This window comes from Oncorhynchus keta, chromosome 13 (assembly GCF_023373465.1).
Source record: "Oncorhynchus keta strain PuntledgeMale-10-30-2019 chromosome 13, Oket_V2, whole genome shotgun sequence".
In the NCBI taxonomy this organism is placed as follows: domain Eukaryota; kingdom Metazoa; phylum Chordata; class Actinopteri; order Salmoniformes; family Salmonidae; genus Oncorhynchus; species Oncorhynchus keta.
The window spans coordinates 24,699,880-24,712,512 of NC_068433.1; the positions used below are offsets into that span (position 1 = coordinate 24,699,880).

Below are 12,633 nucleotides of genomic sequence, written 5' to 3' on the forward strand. Positions count from 1 at the left end.
TTGATATACCATCCCAAGTGTAATTAATAACTTCACCATGCTCAAAATGATATTTAATGTCTGTTTTTTTACCCATCTACCAATAGGTGCCCTTGTTTGCGAGGCATTTGAAAACCTCCTTGGTCTTTGTAGTTGAATCTGTGTTTGAAATGTACTGCTCGACTGAGGGACCTTACAGACAGTTGTATGTGTGGGGTACAGAGATGAGGTAGTTGTTCAAAAATCCATGTTAAAACACTATTATTGCACACAGTGAGTCCATGCAACTTATTATTGTCACACCCTGATCTGTTTCACCTGTCTTTGTGATTGTCTCCACCCCCCTCCAGGTGTCGCCCATTTTCCCCATTATCCCATGTGTATTTATACCTGTGTTCTCTGTTTGTCTGTTGCCAGTTCGTCTTGTCATGCCAACCAGCGTTTTTGTGTCAGCTCCTGCTTTTCACCAGTCTCTCTTATCTCGTCCTCCTGGTTTTTGACCCTTGCCTGTCCTGACCCTGTACCCATCCACCTGACCACACTGCCTGCCTGCCGTCCTGTACCTTTGCCCCCCTCCTCTGGATTACCAACCTTTGCCTGAGCCTGCCTGCCGTCCTGTCCCATTGCTGTAATAAACATTGTTACTTCGACACGGTCTGCATCTGAGTCTTACCTTGATACCTGATAATTATGTGACTTGTTAAGCACATTTTTACTCCTGAACTTATTTAGGCAAAGGCATTGAATACTTGCCTCAAGACATTTCAGATTTTCATTTTTAATTCATTAGTAAACATTTCTAAAAACACAATTACACTTTGACATTATGGGGTATTGTGTGTGTGTGACAAATAATCTAAACTTAATACATTTTAAATTAAGGCTGTAACACAACAAAAAGTGGAAAAAGTCAAGGTGTGTGAAACCTTTGAGGGCACTCTATGTATAAATTGTGACGGGTTTTCATGTCTTTGCAATTAGTTTATTTTCGTTTGTGCTCATTAGCATATTTAGCTAGCAGCTTCTATAAAAATCCGCTAGTACTTGTGCTAATTTTGTTAGCATTTTGGTAATGGACACCTGTGCTTTTTTTTGTATTTTTAGCGCAAAAAAAACAGTAATACCAGTAATACCGTATATCCTGGGATGAGAGAAGGACAGTATGACGATATGAAAATTTGGTTACCGCCCAACCTTAGAGGCCACTGATTGAACAGAGATTACTGAGAGTGACCTTGTGTGTAACCCAATACCGGCCAAAACGCGCACGCCACACAATGACCCGCTTCTCTGTGTGTCCTACTGAACAAAGCCTGGTCACCCTCACTGGAGCGCTACTATACAGCCAGCCTTCACTGGGTCATTAATTATTAATATGTCGGGTCTGCTCTGCCTCTGTCTGGTCTCCTTAAGTGTAGGACACACAGCACTTACACGACACAGCATATTCCAAAGTAAAGTTATGATAGGTAAGAGCACAGAGCATGGTGGAGAATTTCAACCTTAACATTCCTAGATACATATTGCTTGGTGTGAGGAATCCTGCCAAGAACTAATGTACTCTAAAACTGCCCTAAGGCTGAATCAATGCAGCATGAGAACATTATGAGCCTTTTACACTAGGCCTACATGACACAATATTTAGATTCACTCTCCTGGTTTACCAGCCGTTTCCGCATTCAACAGCCACAGTTGAAGTCGGAAGTTTACGTACACTATTGTTGGAGTCATTAAAACTCGTTTTTCAACCACTCCACAAAATCCTTGTTAACAAACAATAGTTTCAGCAAGTCAGTTAGGACATATACTTTGTGCATGACACAAGCAATTTTCCCAACAATTATTTACAGACAGATTATTTAACTTATAACTCACTGTATCACAATTCCAGTGGATCAGAAGTTTACATACACTAAATTGACTGCGCCTTTAAACGGCTTGGAAAATTCCAGAAAAGTATGTCATGGCTTTAGAAGCTTCTGATAGGCTAATTGACATAATTTGAGTCAATTCGAGGTTTACCTGTGGATGTATTTCAAGGCCTACCTTCAAACTCAGTGCCTCTGTGCTTGTCATCATGGAAGCTAGGGGGCAGAATTTTCACTTTTAGATAAATAGCGTACCCAATTTCAACTTCCTGCTACTCATGCCAAGAATATAAGATATGCATATTATTCATAGATTTGGATAGAAAACACTGAAGTTTCTAAAACTGTTTGAATCATGTCTGTGAGTATAACAGAACTTATGTAGCAGGCAAAACCCCGAGGACTAACTGTTCAGATTTTTAATTTTTCCCCCCCTCTGTTCCCTGAGTTGTCTTTGCCAAGGGATATTTCATAGGAACCTGTTTTCAGTTCCTACCGCTTCCACTGGATGTCACCAGTCTTTGGAATGTGGTTGAGGTTATTCCTTTGTTAATGAAGAAGTAGGCCAACTCAGAACTGGGTAACACTTTTGTGAGTTGCGCAAGATGTGAAAAGCAGCGCTGGTTTATTTTCATTCCTGTATTGAACACAGATTGCCCCATCTACAATTTGATCGATTATTAACGTTTAAAAATACCTAAAGTTGTATTACAAAAGTAGTTTGAAATATATTGGCAAAGTTCATAGGCAACTTTTGAAATATTTTGTAGTGACATTGCGTTTTTTGTAAGCTGTTTTTTTCTGGATCAAACGCGCTTTATAAATGGACATTTTGGATATACATGGACGGAATTAATCAAACAAAAGGACCAATTGTGATGTTTATGGGACATATTGGAATGCCAACAAAAGAATCTCGTCAAAGGTAATGCATGTTTTATATTTTATTTCAGCGTTTTGTGTAGCGCCTGCAGGGCCGAAATATGTTAAATGTCCTTCCATAAGCGTGCTGAAAATCTGTTAATTTGTTTACAGTAAAATAGCATTGTATCTGGTCAAACACAATTTTTTCCAGAAGTTTACTAAGGGTTGTTAACAAGCTGATTGGTCGGCTATTTGAGCCAGTAAAAGGGGGCTTTACTATTCTTGGGTAGCGGAATTACTTTAGCTTCCCTCCAAGCCTGGGGGCACACACTGGGGCACACACTTTCTAGTAGGCTTAGACTAAAGATATGGCAAATAGGAGTGGCAATATCGTCAGCTATTTTCGTCAGTAATTTTCTATCCAAGTTGTCAGACCACAGTGGCTTGTCATTGTTAATAGACAACAATAATTTGTTCACCTCTTCCACACTCACTTTATGGAAACCAAAATTACAACGCTTGTCTTTCATAATTTGATCAGTTATACTTGGCTGTGTAGTGTCAGCGTTTGTTGCTGGCATTTCATGCCTAAATTTGCTAATCTTGCCAATGAAAAAAATCCTTAAAGTAGATGAGCCTAACAGAAGACTATTTGCCCTGTACTCAGAAACTCATACTGCATTCACAGGGGCGCACACACACGAGGAGCTCTGTGCTTGTATACAACACTCCAGAGACGAGGATAAGGAGAGGATTGTGCAGCAGAGAGTAAAAATGTCAAGAACTCCCTTGGCACCCTTAAGCACAACTTAAAGTAAACTCTGGTAATGAAAAAGAACAACTCTACTTTAGAAGATTATTATGTCCCATCAGACTCAATCAGACAAAAGGCTCTCTTTATTTGGCTTTCCTTGGGCTCTGCTTACATCCATGGTTTGACAAATGTACTTTAGTACTGGCAATCCGTTTGTAAATCTTCTCTCAAACCAACGCACGTGCAAACACGCATACATAAGTTCAAACTCAGTTAAAAGTGTCAAAGAGTTAAGCACGAAGTTCTTCCTCAGCATGAGCGAGTTTCTGCCACACACACAAATACATGTATTAAGTAGGTTTCGATTAAGTAGCATTTCAAAAAGACCTTCAGATATGACAAGCTTCCCTAATTACTATTCACAGTCGCTGCAGCCAACAATGACTAGCCATATTAAACAACATATCAGCTATGAGGGAGCTGGTTCTCTTTTGAACAGCTACAAGAAGCTAGAGGAGCCTGCAGAAGCCAGCGTAACTATGGTTACAAGACATGAATCAGCAGCACAAGAGTCAGGCCAGCAGGCAGCAACAGGAAACAAGCAGGATGTGGCAGTAGTTGACACGGGACACCTGCTATTACAGAGCAGAGTACACTGGGCCAGGGAAGCAGGAGAGGGTGTGAAAGGAACAGGTGATTGGTACAGGACTGAAAGACAGGGAGAATCGGTTGGCACAGGAACAATGTGAAAGGATGCCTTTATGTCTACATCATAGTGATGAGTGGAATATCATCAGCAACACACCTACAAAGCTGTATATTACAATACACAAGTAAAAAAATCCACACCCACAAAGCACAACGTGTGCAGTTCAAGTGTCCAATCACAAAGCCGCATGGTACAAGCCACACCTAGAAAAGCAGCAAAGGCCAAAAGTAGCACAACCACAAAACCTGCAAGAAGTAAAGCCACAAGTCACGACCACAAACTAAACAGGAACTGAAGCACCATGAATGGAGAAGTGAATAAGGTACATGGATGGCGATGGCAGGGAAAATAAGAAAATAAAACAAGGTTTACAGGAATGGGCATAGTCTGGTCCCAGATCTGTTTCTGTGTGCTGCATTTGCCAGCTCCTATGGCTGTTGTCATACAAAAACATGCTGGTTGATCTGGGACCGGGCTAGTATGAATGAGGCTGCAAGCACAAAACAAACACAAAAACAAGATGGCAGCAGCCAGCCGGGAGGGGAACCCAACCAATCACGGGTATGGATGGTGGTGACCGCTATGAATGGTAGCGGAACTAAAGTCAAGAGGTGGCAGGCAGGTGACATCTGATGGAGGGTGTGGTTTGGGATGGGGTGTCATGGATAGATGGAGGGTTGATGGATACGTGTCGGGGGCAGAAAGCAGCAGAGAGCATCAACAGTAGGGCTCACAAAAGCAAGGGTAAAACTGCAAATCACAGGGTAGCAAGGGGGCCAAGTGGGTGAGGCAGCATTGAGTGGGTTGATCAGCAATGCAGCAAATTTGGCAAGGCGGCCAGGATAGGAAGCTCACAATAACACAGCTCACAATATCCATCCATGGATAGACCCACAGCTTCCGGCCTGGACCAGACCCTCTTCATCTGACCAAAATTGCCCAGCCAGAGCCTCTCTCCCCTGGGGTCAACAGCCCGGCACGATAGTGGGTGTCTGGTGGCGTACTCGGCAGCAATTAGCAGTGGGCCTACCTGGGGAGGTGGCATCTCCGTCCAGAAGGTTGTCGTCCTCAGAGGTGTGGAAGTCCATGACGACTCCGGCGCCATCCAGTAGCTCCTCGTCGCTGCTGGCACTGGCAATGCTGTTGTAGCTGTTCCTGTAGTAGCCCTTCCTGTTGAAGAGCTGCTCCGACTCCATTTAGCTACGTGCTACACAGGCAGTGCCCTGCGTGGGAACACAAACACAGTCTCAGATCACAGGGTGGGCACTGGAGATGCTGTTGTAGCGGTTTCTGTGGTAGCCCCTGTTGAACTTGAGCTGCTGGAAAACACACACAGGCACATACACTCAGGCAGACAGGAAAGTCCACAGGCAGACAGGAAAGTCCACAGCTCAGCCTGGCTGTAACCAGAAGGCGGAATTAAATGTGGGTACGGTTTCCGTTTCAGATTCGTTCTGATTCCCGAACCTCGTTACCAGCCTTGCGGCAGTGTCGTTTCTGGTTGGTGATAGAGGATGGAAAGAAGGGCGGAAGAAGGGATAGGGAAGGAAGGAGGAGGGTCATTAGGACACATGATGAGTGTGAGATGTCAGACCCAGAGACTTCACTAAAGAGGAAGACGGAGGTGACAGAGAAGTAGCAGTAAACTCATCAGCTGTGTTGTTTCTGTCAGCATGGAGGACTGTGATGATGGAGGACCCTGGTGGTGAACATCCTCAGGCTCATACTGTGAAAAATTGCAATTGGACTGTTTGGTGCCCATTCAGGAGGAGATTTTGATTCCTATTGGAAATCATTTTGTTTACCTCTCCAGTCCATCAGGAATATGGGACATTTTTACTGCATCCGTTTTGAGGAATTACATAAATACAAACCATTTATGTGTGGGAAGAACCAGCCAGTAGTGTTTATGTCTATTTTTAGTTTGGGGATTAGGATGAACAGAGTGATGCTGATTTAGAACAAAATTGTAGAGAACACTAACCTCACTATTTCCCCCCTAGTGGAGGCAGGGGCAAACAAAACCTAGTCCAGAACCATAGAGGAAGGAGGATACACCAAAACCTTTGCAAGATCATAAAAGATGGGCAAGCTCAGGGTTTCCTCTGGATCAAAAGGGGGCTTAGGTGGTGGGCGTGGCGGGCGTAGCGGGGGGGAGCAGCTGAAATTTAGAGGCCCCCATTTTGGTGATGTAGACACATTTTTAAGCCAATTTCCTGCAATTCTACAAATTTCTCCATGGACCAGAGATATTTTCTTGCCATTTTAAAGTAAAATTCCTGTAATTCTACACATTTTGCCATGCAGCGGAGTAAACATTTAGCTGTTTTAATGCCAATCTCTTGCAATTCTATGCATTTTGCCATTGCTAATGCTGTGTTATTTTGCTCAAACATAGTAACTAAATATATACTGCTTACATTCATTACTTTTGGAATTTTCAAGTCTCCTTGACAGCTTTAATTTTGGTGATTGAGAATTCTCAAAGATTATATTATTTGAAAATATATAGGTCCATTATCTTTTCTACATAGTCTATTTGGTTTTAATTATTTAAGTTAACACTAAAAGCATTTCTACATCCAGAATGTGTATTTTGAAGTTTACATACACCTTAGCCAATATATTTACACTCAGTTTTTCACAACACCTGACATTTAGTCCTAGTAAAAATGCCCTGTTTTAGGTCAGTTAAGATCACCACTTTATTTTAAGAATGTGAAATGTCAGATTAATAGTAGAGAGAAAGATTTATTTCAGCTTGTATTTCTTTCATCACATTCCCAGTGGGTCAGAAGTTTACATACACTGAATTAGTATTTGGTAGCATTGCCATTAAATTGTTTAACTTGGGTCAAACGTTTCAGGTAGCCTTCCACAAGCTTCCCACAATAAGTTGGGTGAATTTTGGCCCATTCCTCCTGACAGAGCTGGTGTAACCGAGTCAGGTTTGTAGGCCTCCTTGCTCGCACACGCTTTTTCAGTTCTGCCCACAAACTTTCTATAGGATTACCTTGACATTGTTGTCCTTAAGCCATTTTGCCACATCTTTGGAAGTATGCTTGGGGTCATTGCCCATTTGGAAGATCCATTTGCGACCAAGCTTTCACTTCCTGACTGATGTCTTGAGATGTTGCTTCAATATATCCACATACTTTTCCTCCCTTATGAAGCCATCTATTTTGTGAAGTGCACCAGTCCCTCCTGCAGCAAAGCACCCCCACAACATGATGCTGCCACCCCCGTGCTTCACGGTTGGGATGGTGTTCTTCGGCTTGCAAGCCTCCCCCTTTTTCCTCCAAACATAACGATGGTCATTATGGCCAAAAAGTTATATTTTTGTTTCATCAGACCAGAGGACATTTCTCCAAAAAGTACGATCTTTGTCCCCATGTGCAATTGCAAACTGTAGTCTGACTTTTTTATGGCGGTTTTGGAGCAGTGGCTTCTTCCTTGCTGAGTGGCCTTTCAGGTTATGTCGATATAGGACTCGTTTTACTGTGGATATAGATACTTTTGTACCTGTTTGCTCCAGCATCTTCACAAGGTCCTTTGCTGTTGTTCTGGGATTGATTTGCACTTTTTGCACCAAAGTACGTTCATCTCTAGGAGACAGAACGCATCTCCTTCCTGAGCGGTATAATGGCTGCGTGGTCCCATGGTGTTTATACTTGCGTACTATTGTTTGTAAAGATGAACGTTGTACCTTCAGGCATTTGAAAATTGCTCCCAAGGATGAACCAGACTTGTGGAGGTCTATAGATTGTTTTCTGAGGTCTTGGCTGATTTATTTTTGATTTTCCCATGATGTCAAGCAAAGAGGCAATGAGTTTGAAGGTAGGCCTTGAAATACATCCACAGGTACACCTCCAATTGACTCAAATTATGTAAATTAGCCTATCAGAAGCTTCTAAAGCAATGACATCATTTTCTGGAATTTTCCAAGCTGTTTAAAGGCACAGTCAACTTAGTGTATGTAAACGTCTGATCCACTGGAATTGTGATACAGTGAGTTATAAGTGAAATAATCTGTCTGTAAACAATTGTTGGGAATATTTGTGGAGTGGTTGAAAAATGAGTTTTAATGACTCCAACCTAAGTGTATGTAAACTTCCAACTGTAGGCAAACGCTTAGGTGGCCCATCCGAGGATTTCAATGGCAGAAAACTCCCTGCTATCTACTAGCTAGCCAATGTGACTGTGAATAAGTGGGTTAATGATTCTTCTACGAATGGTTTCTGGCTTTACCTAGCAAGAGGTGATCTTTTTCTACGTGATAAAAAAAAAGGTAGGCCTATGAGATGAAATGGAAGCAGGTTGAGCTAATGATATGTCTGAATCACGTAGAGTAACTTAATATAACCGTGTATCATCATACTATCCAGACCCAGAGCGATGAGAACTAAATGAATCCTAAAGTGAACAGTACTAAATCAAATGGCAGGCAGCAAATGATTTCATCTATATAGGAGTCACCAATTTACAGCCAGAGAGCCTAAACCCATTATACAGGGATATTGTTTGATATACTCCTTTACTTTAGAGTAAAGTGACTGTAGGCCATATCCTCGATTTAATTTACTGCTCTGAAAACTTATTTGACTGTCTGGCAGTGGTATCACTGGCTCTTATGGGGAGATTATGAATTCTCCCAGAGTCCATGGATAGTGAAGTATAAGTATCCTCTCTCGACAGAGAAATGGAAGTCCCACAAGTCACGAGCTCATAATGACAGGAAGAAATAGAGTCAAAATCCTTCTAGGCTTCCTCCTGTTTCATTTACACTCATCAACGTTCAAAAGCAAAAGGAGATAATAGTGTCACTGATGTCACTACAGCTTATGTTCCATTCAAGTATAGGAATCTTGCAGGGCTCCCGAATGGCACAGCGGTCTAAGGCACTGCCTCTCAGTGCTAGAGGCGTCACTACAGACCCCAGTTCGATTCCAGGCTGTATCACAACCGGCCGTGATTGGGAGTCCCATATGGCGGCGCACAATTGACCCAATGCCGTCCGGTTTAGGGTTTTGCCGGGATAGGCAGTCATTGTAAATAAGAATTTGTTCTTAACTAACTTCCCTAGTTAAATAGAAATATATAAACTCTGTAATGACTACAATGTGAGACAGACACTCATAATTTTCTCATATTCCCCCCCCCAATCCTTAACAGCACATCCCTAGGTGTCTATGGAGGAGACAACACACCAGAGACTAGAGAGCCTACATTTCACAAGCCTGGTCTCATAGCTTTACATACAGTAACTAACTCTTCATGACATAGACCAACAGACTGGACCACTAGCCTAACAACTTCCCCTCTCACCTTGAATCAAGAAATCCCTTTGAGCTGTATTCAATTAAAGCGGGAAATTCTATTCTGTTTGTTTTTAGGAGGAATGCCAACAAGTCCAAGAGCGCTCTTGTTCTTGGTTAACAAGTGTGAGCCTTTTTCAACCTCCATCTTGGCACCAGTTACTGTGGTCATGAGCTTGTTAGGCCCAGTGCCCACCAAGCTGTGAACACGCTCAGCAGGAGTTTCAACTCTCAAGAAGACAAAAACTTAAGATGACCTAGGTCATTCCGAGTGAAAATTTAACCAAAATCGCAATTAGAATGTTTTATTCCCTGAATTGTGGTACAAAGAAATGGTAGGCTATTTGAAGGAAAGATCTTTGACATTTACAGAATAACACTGCAGGAGTCTGAACTGTCTGTTCCCACCCAGTCTGGAGAAGTGTCTACTCTGTTCCTCTGTTCTCTCACTTCTTCTCCACAAGGTTGAGGTGAAGCCGTGAACGTTTTGGTAAAACTATACGACCATCAGGCTTCAGCACAGACGAGGAGAAAGTGGGTTCATTTGGTCTCAGAACCGACCGAAAGCGTGTGAAATGATCCATCTTAAATAAGCTAAGCTTTGTCATAGACTCACATGCAACAGATATCCGATACATGAAGTTGCTTATTGCAAAGCAAGGCTACGGTTTCGATGAGGAACGATACAAACAGGCTGAATTTGAGAGGAATATTACTTTAGAAAACAGCTCCTATGAAGGATACATGATCCCTATCCTTTTTGACCCTGACATTTGAGAATATGGATGAGAATAGATGTGTTTGAATGATGGGAAAGCGTTATCTGAGGTGCCAAAACGAGCCAGGCCTGGCAGTGACAGTTTACACAACTTATTAGAGCCGGGACGATATCAGTATCGCAATGTTTTTCCCATGACAAAAATGAAAACACGAAGCAGGTCAAACTCTGCGGTCCTTTAAAACCTGCTGTATGTCAATAATATTGTGTGCTTTCACTTGGGAAATAAACAAATGTGACTCTGGATGACAACATATTGATGTTTGTTTCCAACATTAAGGCTGTTTTCCTAAAGAAGTTAAATCGGCTTCGTGTTTTGTTTCCTTGTCACGGTACTTACGAGTATCACAATACTGGTATCGTCCTGGACCCACAACTTAAAAAGCAGGCGAGAGAGTGGGCCTCTTCTTTCAGTAGTCAAGGACCTAGACGTTGCCAGGGGAAACTGTTACTGGGATATGACTCAGCGTTTTGCCCGCCCCTCAGTGATATGATCACACCTCCTGTAAGGCAGCCTCACCACTGCCAACACTACAGGTTGACACACCTCCAAAACAACTCTTTTTTTTAATTACAGTTGCTTTCTACATTACCTCCGCCACTTATACACCTCAACTACATCGATCCCCAATCCTACCAACTGTCATAATCAATTTACTAGGGTGTAGTAATGCAATAACGTTCAACTGAAAGTTGTGAAAACCTCAAACAAAAACTGTTTTCAAGCTCTCTAAGCTTGCATTAATGCTGCACATTAATGCTGCAAATTTTAGGAGTCAGTTACTTTGAGAGCTGACCAAGCAAAAAAAAAAATGTCAGCCAAGTCTTGAGAAATATACCAGACCAGTGCCAGGAACTTGTGTTGTGACATTGTAGAAGTAAGAGGGGGGAAGAAATAAGATTATTGAATAAGAGGTCAGCAATGTCACAGATGGAACACAGAATATGGACATTAATATTGTCCCTAAAAATAATATGAATAAATGCCCGGCACCTAAATAATAAAAAGAGTCTCGGCAGAGTAAGCCAAGAGTATATATTTTAGGGAAAATAACGCATATATATATTTTTCAACCATTTTCTCATCTTAAAAATGAGGCATAAGTAATGGCTTTGATTTCTGGTCAAATATATGGGAACGGAGTCTTAGAGAACCTCTACCAGAAAAAAAGTATTAAAAGGTATATCAACACTTATTTTTAATGGGTCTTCCGCTTATATTTAGTTTGAGGAATTATTTGCCTTCTGTAAGTTTAAGAAACATTGCTATGTGCCTTGTAATTTCCTAATTTCTCGGTCACACTCTGATCTGATTCACCGGTCTTGTGCTTGTCTCCACCCCCCACCAGGTGTCTACCATTTGTCCGCATTATCTCATGTGTATTTATACCTGCGTTTTCTATTTGTCTGTTGGCAGTTTGTCTTGTCCTACCAGCGTGTTCCCTGTGCTCTAGTTTTTCTTAAGTCTAACCAGTTCTGACCATTCTGCCTGTCCTGATCCTGCCCGCCGTCCTGTACCTGCCTGACTGATTTGGATTGCGACTCTTGGCCTGCCTTGACTTACATTTTGCCTGCCCCTTGAACTATAATAAACTCTGACTCGTACTATCTGCCTCCTGTGTCTGCCTCTGGGTCTTAGCCTGAGGCCTGATATTCTCTCCCTCATGAGGGAGGAAAATGAAAATTCACAGAAGTATCAGGTAAAGGTAGACCTACCAATTAGTTTGTGTATTTACTGACAAAGAATTTTGTTTATGAATTATGAAGTGATTAAAACTTGTAATTCTTTCACCAAAAGGAATTACTGCAATTGAGTCACAAAGTTGAGTCACCTTCTACTCGCTCTCTGCCTCCCTCTTCTCGCTCTCTGCCTCCCTCTTCTCGCTCTCTGCCTCCCTCTTCTCGCTCTCTGCCTGCCTCTCTCGCTCTCTGCCTCCCTCTTCTCGCTCTCTGCCTCCCTCTTCTCGCTCTCTGCCTCCCTCTTCTCGCTCTCTGCCTCCCTCTTCTCGCTCTCTGCCACCCTCTTCTCGCTCTCTGCCTGCCTCTCTCGCTCTCTGCCTGCCTCTTCTCGCTCTCTGCCTCCCTCTTCTCGCTCTCTGCCTCCCTCTTCTCGCTCTCTGCCTCCCTCTTCTCGCTCTCTGCCTCCCTCTTCTCGCTCTCTGCCTCCCTCTTCTCGCTCTCTGCCTCCCTCTTCTCGCTCTCTGCCTCCCTCTTCTCGCTCTCTGCCTGCCTCTTCTCGCTCTCTGCCTGCCTCTTCTCGCTCTCTGCCTGCCTCTCTCGCTCTCTGCCTGCCTCTCTCGCTCTCTGCCTGCCTCTCTCGCTCTCTGCCTGCCTGCCTCTCTCGCTCTCTGCCTGCCTCTCTCGCT

At 42.8% G+C, this 12,633-nt stretch overlaps 1 protein-coding gene across 4 annotated transcripts in view; it reads right to left on the minus strand.

Moving 5' to 3' along the window:
• Window positions 1-12,633, minus strand: part of clcn3 (chloride channel 3) — a 75,824-nt gene that overhangs the window by 47,206 nt on the left and 15,985 nt on the right. For 3 of the 4 annotated variants that reach the window (XM_035783775.2, XM_052459817.1, XM_052459819.1), the window contains exon 2: window positions 5,205-5,397. The exons of the other annotated variant lie outside the window; for it this stretch is intronic. In XM_035783775.2, coding sequence (XP_035639668.2) covers window positions 5,205-5,370 — 166 coding nt within the window. In that variant the 5' untranslated portion in view covers window positions 5,371-5,397. The remainder of the gene's footprint in view (window positions 1-5,204; window positions 5,398-12,633) is intronic. 4 annotated transcript variants of the gene reach the window in all.